At 47.5% G+C, this 10,032-nt stretch overlaps 1 protein-coding gene across 2 annotated transcripts in view; it reads left to right on the top strand.

The window, feature by feature from the left end:
- Positions 1 to 5,415, top strand: part of LOC111159414 (suppression of tumorigenicity 5) — a 120,021-nt gene extending 114,606 nt beyond the window's left edge. For both annotated transcript variants that reach the window (XM_022521858.1, XM_022521859.1), the window contains 6 exons: positions 284 to 461; positions 719 to 760; positions 1,763 to 1,874; positions 2,638 to 2,877; positions 3,793 to 3,879; positions 4,657 to 5,415. In XM_022521858.1, the coding sequence (XP_022377566.1) occupies positions 284 to 461; positions 719 to 760; positions 1,763 to 1,874; positions 2,638 to 2,877; positions 3,793 to 3,879; positions 4,657 to 4,691 (694 nt within the window). In that variant the 3' untranslated portion in view covers positions 4,692 to 5,415. The remainder of the gene's footprint in view (positions 1 to 283; positions 462 to 718; positions 761 to 1,762; positions 1,875 to 2,637; positions 2,878 to 3,792; positions 3,880 to 4,656) is intronic.
- Positions 5,416 to 10,032: the final 4,617 nt, after the last annotated feature.

The following is a 10,032-nucleotide window of genomic DNA, read 5'->3' on the forward strand; positions in this document are numbered from 1 at the left end:
GCAGGTATGTATGTGAGTCGTTTGTGAGTTTAAGCTTTACTGTGTATCTTCATGGCTGTTCCTAGGTCAAGTCCCAAAGAAGGTTGGTGGTACCAGTGTCCTTGAGACCCTGAGCAGTGGGAATGTGGGGGCTTCACCAGTCGGCAGGGTCAGATCCTGACCTGAACTCCATTAGCACTTCTGTTGCAGTGGGAAGCTTAACCTATAAAAGGATGTTCTAACTCCCCATTCCCCAAAGGTGCTAGGCCTGGGCTCAGGTGCTTTGTCTCTGTCTGTCTACCAGTACACTCTCCAGCTGCTCCCATGCCGTGGTGGCCTTGCTCTACCCCTTCTCCTGGCAGCACACCTTCATTCCTGTCCTTCCGGCCTCCATGATTGACATCGTCTGCTGTCCCACACCCTTCCTGGTTGGCCTGCTCTCCAGCTCCCTCCCCAAACTGAAGGAGCTGCCTGTGGAGGAGGTGGGCCATTGTCTGGGGGACCAGCTGGGTGAGGGATGGAGGAATGAAGGGACCGAAGAAACAGAATCTCCCAGGAGGGAGGGAGGGGTGGAGGGGGAAAGGAAGGGACCAAGACCACTGGAATCTTCTCACTTGTGGCCTCTGGGCCTCTCTGCCCAGCTCCTGTCCCTTCCTGGAATTATTCCTGTTGTCTGACTCTGAGGGCATCACAGGGGCTCATTCCCTGCATCACTGCCACTGATGATTCTTTCTTTTAGGCACTGATGGTGAATCTGGGATCCGACCGATTCATCCGACAGGTAAGAAAGAGCAGGACCCCACAGAATATGGCCTGCCCTGGGGTAGGTGCCTGTTTGCTGCAGGCCCCAGGGCACCCGACACTGTTACACACATTGCTCAACCCTCACAGCCTATTTGCTGAGCTCTCTGGGCTCCATATTCACAGACTAGACAAAGATGGGGAGAAACTGATCGGGGAAGTGTTGACCCTAGCAGGATCTGCCTTTCTGGTTGGGATCATCCAGTGTGATGGGAGTGTGGGAATGTGGAGAGCATGGCCTGGAAGTCTGAACACTTGAGGTCTGGTTCTGCCACCTTGGAGCCCCACGATCTCAGGCAGGCCTCCAGACTCCTCCAAGCCAGAGTTCTCATCTCTAAAGCAGGCATGGTGGCACCACCTGCCTTGAAATGTTGCTGGGGGATGATACATGATGCACAGAATGCTGTGGAATTTCAAGGTTTACAATCATCATTGTAACTTTAGAAAGCCTTCGTTAGTCATGGAAGTTCTTCTGGCTGTCCACTAAGGAGCACAGCCCACTGGTGTGCCCTCCAGGAAGGTAGAGTGTATTACACACCACTGACAGCTGCTACTCCTGGGTACAAGGCATCAAGGTATAGACATAGAACAAGAATGCAGAGATAGGAACGACAGCCGAACCTCATACCTGAGCCACAGGCTGGGCCAGAGTTTCCCTGCACCGAGCCAGCTCTGCTTCCCACCATGGAGCCGGAGAAAGAGGAGCTGGGGAGGCTTCCTCAGGGTGCTGGGCAAGGAACCCCGAGCTCCTGGGCAGTGAATGCCACGGCCTCCACCACTTTTTATCTGTGTGACCTTGGACGAGTTTCCTAACCTCTCTCTCTGCTCAGCTTCTCATTATAAAATGAGGTTGATAATAGTATTAGGATTTAGGGGAAGAATGAATAATATTAAATATTTAAGCTCTTCAGCCAGGGCCTGGCATATAGTAAGTGCTCAGTGTCTATGATTATGATGACTGTGTGTTTTCCTTCCCCTGTAGATGGATGATGAGGACACGCTGTTACCGAGGAAGTTACAGGCGGCTCTGGAGCAGGCTCTAGAGAGGAAGAATGAACTGATCTCCCAGGACTCTGACAGCGACTCTGATGATGGTGAGTGAGGCTTGCCCCAGGGCAGAATCAGCTCTGGCCCCAGGACTCCCTCTGCTCTGGATCCGGGCCTTATGGCACCAGGACCCTGTTTCTACACACCAGACCCTTCTCGTTGATGGGGCTTCAGGTACAGGACCTTGGTCTCAGGCTAGCCTGGAATTCTCCAGCCCCACTACCAGTGGGCTCAGGGAATAATGGGCCTGCAGGGAGAGAAGATTGTGGTGTTTTGTCAGGGGGAGTTGAGAAACATAACATTGGGGGCACTTCTGGGGTGGCCCAGGCTAGAAAGCTACCCTCTTCCATCTAATTCTTCTCTACTTCAGAAGGTTTGAGAAAGAAAACCCAAAGACATATGGCAATGCCTAGACTCTTCTTGCTGATAGGAAACTAGTTATTCCTCCCTCAGGGGCCTTGCCTTGAGCCCCTGCAGGAGATGGAGGGAACTTCCTCTTCTTGTGAAGCCCAGGAAAACCACCAAGGGTAAGGAGTATGGGGAAAGTGATCCTCTGGTCTCTGATTTCCACTCACATTTGCACAGTGAATATTTGCCAGCTTGCATGTGCAGAGCACAGTTTCTGACCTTCTAGTTCAGGGGCTAGTTACAAGCCCAGGAGCATAAGAGATAGTTTCAAAAACTGCTAAGTGGTTCTGGCTAGAAATTCTCTTGGGGAGAGGGAGACAATACCAGGTAGAGATTGGGGTTGGAGGTTGGAGATGACCGGTTCTTGGCCTGAACCTTGAAGATTTGTCTTTTCTCTTCCAGAATGTAATACCCTCAATGGGCTCGTATCGGAGGTGTTTATCCGGTTCTTTGTGGAGACTGTCGGGCACTACTCCCTCTTCCTGACTCAGAGCGAGAAGGGAGAGAGGGCCTTTCAGCGAGAGGCCTTCCGCAAGTCTGTGGCCTCCAAGAGCATCCGTCGTTTTCTTGAGGTTTTTATGGAGTCTCAGATGTTTGCCGGCTTCATCCAAGACAGGGAGCTAAGAAAGTGTCGGGCAAAGGGTAAGGCCAGAAGAGGTTGGGGTTGGGGGCTATGGGCCCTCTTGTATAAGTTGTCTGCTACTAGTAGGCCTGAATAACTGGGCACCGTGACAGAAGCTCTTAGCTGTCGGCTAGGGCCAGGCCCCCTACCATCCCTTTCTTCTGCTAGAAACCGCCAACAGAGCTTTCTTCTCCTCCTGTTGCAGGAAATGCCTTCACAAGACTGTGCACAGGCTGCAGCCATGTGGCTGGTAGCGTCGCCCTCCACCCAACAGCAGCGTACCATTGGTTGCCCATCCCCTCCCCAGATGCCCTTCTCATTCAGAGAAAAAGGCCAGACTGAGCAATTTAGGGGGGTTCTAAGAACCAGAGGTTGGAGAAGCCACTGAAGAAAATTGAGCTAGCTCTCTGAGGTTGGTGGCAGCCTCCATTCAGAATAGGTCACCTTGTCTCTAATATCAGCTCAGCTCACTCTAGGACGTTATTTTTTTGTTTTTTTGTTTTTTGTTTTTTTTTTTTAAATCTCATCAAGATGTTTTTTTCTAACCTCAGGGTTGTTAGTTACATCTTCTGTTCACTAATACAGTCTAATAAACTTAGTCTAACAAACCTTTTGGAACAACATGGTAGAGTGATCTAAGAGGACCTAGAGAAGGCACCAGCTCTGAAATAAGGAGCGGCATCTTTGCCTTACAGAGTGTAGCTCAGGCACATGCGCCAGGAAGCAAGGTGCTGAGGGCCTCTTGCTTCAGCAGTGAGCACAGTAAGATGTTATTAACTACAGTTCTGATGATGAGACAGTCTGAATTCTAGTAAGATGCTGCCATAAATTGTAATTGCAGATCCTTGGTTTCTCTGTGCCCATGGTCCCCTCCAATAGGCCTCCCTTCCCTTCCTGCAATGATGGTTCTATTCCCTGTTCCTCCTCTTCCCCAGGCCTCTTTGAGCAGCGAGTGGAGCAGTATTTAGAGGAACTCCCAGACACTGAGCAGAGTGGGATGAATAAGTTTCTCCGAGGTTTGGGTAAGTAGCATGGTCATTGATGAGATAGATGTTCAGCAAGAAGCTGGGGCTGGGGGATCTGTACCCAAACTACTCTAAACCACTGCCCGAGGGTATTTATATTGGAGCTGTAGACAGAACAGTAAGAGATCCCCTGGTGAAGAGGTTCTCAGCCCAGTCCTCCAAGAGCATTAAGCACAGTAATTTTTTTTTTAAGATTTTGTTTATTTGACAGAGATCACAAGTAGGCAGAGAGGAAGAAGCAGGCTCCCTGCTGAGCAGAGAGCCCGATGCAGAGCTCGATCCCAGGACCCTGAGATCATGACCTGAGCTGAAGGCAGAGGCTTAACCCACTGAGCCACCCAGACGCCCCCATTAAGCACATTAAATTGCACAACCAGGAGAAACCAGAGATCCTTACATAAATCAGGTCTTTTCCTGCGTGTTCCTTCCTGAGTGTATATGAGGATGCTGGGGGCAGTGAGCTTTTCTCTAGGCCTAAAGGGGTCTACAAAAGTCTCAGTGCCAGAGTGCCCTTCTCTGAAAACCTCCACTGTCTTTATAGCATGTCTCAGTTTAAAGGGAAATTGGGGACAAAGAAGTTAAGTAGCTTGCCCATAGCCACAGAGTGATTGATACCAGTGCCCTAATTAGAGCTCTAGCATATTTTCACTGCCCCGGATCCGATCCGTCTCAGCTAAAATCCAGTCTTTCTAACCAGATCTCCCACCGAGAGGGTTAAGGCTATTATAAGAGTTGATACTGAAACCTTCTCACTCTTACCTCTCTGACCCACAGGCAACAAAATGAAGTTCCTCCACAAGAAGAATTAAGCCCCTTTCCCAGTAATGGAGTCCAGTGCCTTGCCAAACCTGGAGCCTGGGGAGGGGGCCAGCTTGGAACCTTCTGGGCTGCTGTGGCTACTCTGCCCCCACAGACCCCACCCTCCAAGCCAGCCCACCTCTGCCTTCACAATATCCCAGGATACTGTTTGTAAATAATCCGCTGTAAGCTTTCTTATCTCTTTTTGTAACAAGCAAAGAGAATCTGGTAAATATTTGTATATTCCCAAGGGGCTGGGTGCTGGCGACTGGCCAATTATGTGCAGCTGACTGTCTCAGCCGAACCACTGATCTTCCCCTGGAGGCTCCAGGCCTGCCTGCCTGAGGCCCCTGCTGCCAGTCTTGGGCCCTGGAGAGCAGATGCTGTCTTGTTATGTACAGGAGGACTATTTTTTTTTTTTTTTTAAATCTTAGAGTTTCTATTTTTTTTCTAGTAGTCCCCCTCCCCTAACCCTCCGTTTTTGAAAGGCAAAGGCCAATCAATCCCCATTTGCAGCGTGGTACCAGGCTCTCGGGCCTGGCCTTCTCTTGTTCCTCCCACCTTTGTGATAATGGTCAGTGAGTCACGGGAAGCCCACCCCCCACCCCCGGCTGTTCCAGTGCTCTCCAGGCCCAGCTCCCAGTCCGTGGTGGCCACGATGCGGTACAGGGCATCCCTCTTTCCCACCATCTACGGGTGTTCTCAATAAACAGTGTACAGTTGTTTGGGCCCAGAGCCCTACGTGTTCCTTGGCTTCATTTTCTATAGTTCTCTCTCCTGGGGGATGGGCTCAGGCCAGTCAGGAATGAAACACCATCATGCAGAGAATTGAGTACTTCCTTAAGAGTTTAGCTTCAGTGTGAGTCACTTACCTCCTCTGAAATCAAGTTCTCTGGCTTGAACTGTTATGACTGGTCTAGAAGATACCTTGTCATTGTTCTTGTTCAGCTTGCCACTTCGATAACCAACTGTTCAGACTCTCTGTGTAAGTGTTCCCAGTGATGGAAAGAATGCTCAGTGCTTGCAGCTCCACTGTTAGGTGAATCTTAACATTTTGCTCTTTAGTATGAAGCCCTTAAGACATCACTAGGTGTCCTGACATTGGTGGTTAAAGCTCAGCAAAAGCCAACCCAGGCTTGCTCACAGCTCTGGCCCATTGCCTGTAGCTCTTCTGTCACTCTGTTACTAGTTTTCTGTTGACCTCTGCAATATTCCTTGGAAAAGCAAGAAGAGCAGGGCAGGAAATATGGGTGGCTTAGGCTTTTCACCCACCCAAGGCCTTCGCAGAGCAACGACTGTGAAAATTTCCAAGACGAGGGATGAGGCAGTAAGCTGGAACTCTTTAACTGGAATTCAGTTTGGCACTGGCAGGATCTGAAGCAAGAAGTAGACCTTCCTGTCCTTCCGCCCTGGCCTGCTTAAACAGGAGACAGTCCTATCCTGGACTCCCTTCCCTCCTTCTTCCCATTTCCATTGAGGCCCCCACAGGTCCCAACCTGTCTGGGGTTTGGGGTTGCTATCTGCCTCCTAAAGTAGAGGGTTTGTTTTCTGGGAAGACAAAGTCGTCTTCTCCTCTGAAAAAGCCTCTTATATAGTTGGCTTTGGCATCTTCCAGGAATAGGGAGGCAGAGATTGAGGCCTCATGAGTCTGAGTTCTCAAGCTAAAGTAGAGAAGACAGTACTTATCAACAGAAAGTCCAGAGTCCGGTATAGTTACCTCCAAGACTCATTACCGCTAACCCAGCCTGGGCTTCATGATGGTCACAGAAGTAGATTCCTTAACAGTAAAATAGTAATAATACAGTTTCCAAAAGCTGTTTCTTTCTCCTTTCCTTCTCCCACTCCCCTCTTTTTTAATGTGATTCCAAAGAATCCTCACAGATATGTGATCACGTCACAAGAGATATAGGTGTAAATTCCTTTTTTAAAATAAAATTTGAAACTTTTATGTATCTTTAAAATCTTAAGATACCTAAGATTAACCCTAAGGATTTCTTCCTCTTGTAAGGGCCACAGCTTCATCCTAATTCAGAAAATCAGTACAGGCCCATAATAACTCTGGTTGGGCTACAAGGGTCCACACAGGGAGTACTATGGGCTAGGCACGGAAGACTTTGGGGGGAATATAGAGGAGGGTATGATGTCCAGGAGGCCTGGTATGGGGTTGACAAAAAGTGGTCAGGACTTCTTTCCAAGTTGTTTTACATGATTTCTTGACCCTTAAACAGATGGTTCTTAACCCTATCGGATCCAACACTCTCCTTTTCTATAGCATATACTCTAATTCCCCCCTTTGCTATCCTGAAATGAAATTGGTATATAAGGTAACCTACCTAAACACACCTTAATTTTCATATAAATAGGGAGAAATAAAAGGAAAAATTTTGTTGTAACATGTATTTAAATATGTAAATGCTTGGGTATAGCTGTACTAGAAGATATAATGAGGTTGGATGTTTACACCTGTATATAGAATCACTGAATTTAGCAGCTACACAAGCACAGATAAAAGTGTGTTGTATCAGCAGCAGATTCTACTAAGTGCTACCATTGGTAAGAGAGTTGGATAACTTTTTTTTTTAGAGGGTATGGAGGGGCAGAGGGAGAGGGAGAGAAAATCTTAAACAGGCTCCACGCCCAGCATGGAGCCCAGCACAGGCTCAGTCTCAAGACCCTGAGGTCATGACCTGAGTTAAAATCAAGAGTCAGATGCTTAACGACTGAGCCACTCAGGCACCCCAGAGAATTGAACAGCTTTTGGCAACGTTGTGAGCAAAACACAGTATGAGCTTTCCCTTAACTTAAACAGCATTTGGAATCCTGGAAAACTGAGAAGTATATATACTCTGGGGGAGGGTATTATGTGTAAAATGGAGGTAGATCTAAACTAGATTTTTGTTGCTGTTTAGAAGCAACCCATACATTGCAGGATGTCTAGCAACCTGGACCCTCCATGATTGTGACAAAAAAAACCTGCCCCATTCATTTCCAAACTGTCTCCTAGAGGATGGTTTTTGCCACCATTGAGAATAAGTGTCTTTAAACCATCTTTCTGATCACCCTAGGGCACTTACTCAGGGACAACACAACGTTTTTCCTCTATCAGAAGCCCCAGTGCCTACGGAGTGTCAGCCCTCTTCTATTCTGGAGTCAAGAAAGGCCCTGGGTTTTCTCCTTAATCACTGGTAACTTTTAGAGCAGGGCAGGTTGCCCAATACTTCTTTCTAAATGCCTTTTTTTTTTTTTAAACGAAATACGCATGCTCTGGTAAACTGTAGTGTCAAAATGAGGAATCTGGGTTCCTTAAAGGCAATATTTTGAAGGAGTACCTTTGGAAAGCCATATTATTCCAACTCCAGCTCATATTGGAATTAGGGCTCCCCCAAAATCATTCTAATTATAATCACAGCTCAGTTCAAATTTTTGCTAAAAATAATCTTTATTTTACATGGAGACTTGTAACTTGTACCCAAATGACTTATTTATAAAGATACAGAAGCAGTATTTTTTTTAAAAAAGTGGAAATAAAAGTAAAACAAAAATTGGGCCATAAAACAGAGCCAGAATTGAACTTACATTCTTAATAAAGGTGATACACGAAATTAGTTTCTAGAGCCAAAGTGGTAGTATGCCTTCCTAAACATCTTATTTGCCTATGGAGGTGGGGGTGAGTGTCACTTAAAAGGTCATGAAAACTTAAAAAAAAAGTCATGAAAATTCTAGACCAAGGGAAAATACTACATTTCGGTACTGGCAAGTTTCTGGTAACTTGGAAATTATTTTCTGTCCATTTATATTTCTTTTTGTATTATATTAAATATATTATATTAAATATGCATTTGGTTAAGAAATAAACTCAAACTATCAAAACATACATCTCCCCTACCTCATACAGCTCATTAAGAAATGCCTTCTCAGTTTTATGTCCTCCCATTTCATCTCCGTGAACGTACAAGCAGGTGTCCCAGGTACCGTGAACGTCGTAATTGGCGCTCATCTTTTTGACAACCAATTAACAAGCTAATTCTGAGAAGTTTGGAAATTCCCGTGTTTGACGTGTATAAAAACCATGTTTCCGTAAGCGCCGCAAGGTTGGCCCGGCCCCCTGCTCTGAAGGGGCCCACGCCCACCGAGAGCCGCCGAGTTAAACCTCCCGCCATGCCTGGGAAAATCTCCCGGCCGCGCGACGAGCCCGGCTCCGCCCCTTCCGGAACTGGCTGCGCCCACGGAAGGAACCGGTGCCGAGCGTGCTTCCGGTCGTGGAGCGGGTGAGGTTAAAGTGACCCCGGAACCAGAACCTTACACCCTCAGGAAGTGGTTCTCCGGGGCTGAGGCGAGAAGAGGTGGGTGTTGTGTGATGGCGTTGCAGAAGTAGGGCAGTGTAAACCACAAGGGCAGCTGCGGTAGCCTCAGGCTCTGTAGGGCTGTGGCCTTTGCAGTCTTCGTTGTCGTCCGCCTTCCGCCGATGGTGCGCCCTTAGGCACACCAGGGGTTTTCAGACCAGGGACTGATTGCGTGTGGCCTAGCCATCAAATAAGAATACGCGTATTTGAATTGAGACCTTAAATTCGTTAGCGGATTTTGATAATGGGGTCGAGTCCGATATCGACAACTTACCTTTTTACAGCATCAGCTCTGAGGTTTGCGTGAAAATGTATCTAAAGCACATGTACATTAGGCCAGAAATCCTATCCTTAGCAATCCAAGCTATAGAAAATAAGCAGGTCAGCCTGATGGGCTAGGTGACGTTATTTTACCAGTTTGAAGAGGAAGGTAAACGTGGTTGAAGACCACGGACTTAGAGGGCATCTGACAAAGCTCTGGCCTTCGTTTATGGGAAAACCTCCATTAACCCTGTGCCCATATCAGCCACTAAAAAGACCAGTGGCAGTGTGGGCCTCTGTGCCTCCAGCACAGACTAATCAGCTTGGCAGCTTCATTTGTTTCTTCAGACTGTATCTCAGCAGTGGCCCCTTTGATGCAAATATAAAGTCAAACTGTAAGGCTTGCGCTTGGTTCCATCAAACAAGCCAAGTGGTCCCTATAGGTCTGTGCTTTTCATTTGCGACATGAAAGTACGGTTTTGTCTCCTGGCTTCCTTGGCAATATTAACACCTGAATCAAAGCATCTGCCAGCTACTAGTTGTAGGTACTTGAGTGAGCAAGCTGGAGAGTCCGCTTCTGCTGTCCTTCCCAGGCCAGGTGGGATGGCATGGTATCTGGACTATCTTCTATTTAAAATGGATGAGGGACTTTCACAATCAGCATGGCCATCTACACCTCCACACCGGGATAAGTATTATCCCACTTAGCCCGACCCTGTTTATGGATAGTGATGCTACACAGTGCTAA

This window comes from Enhydra lutris, unplaced genomic scaffold (genome assembly GCF_002288905.1).
Source record: "Enhydra lutris kenyoni isolate GAN:26980312 unplaced genomic scaffold, ASM228890v2 scaffoldscaffold68, whole genome shotgun sequence".
NCBI lineage: Eukaryota > Metazoa > Chordata > Mammalia > Carnivora > Mustelidae > Enhydra > Enhydra lutris.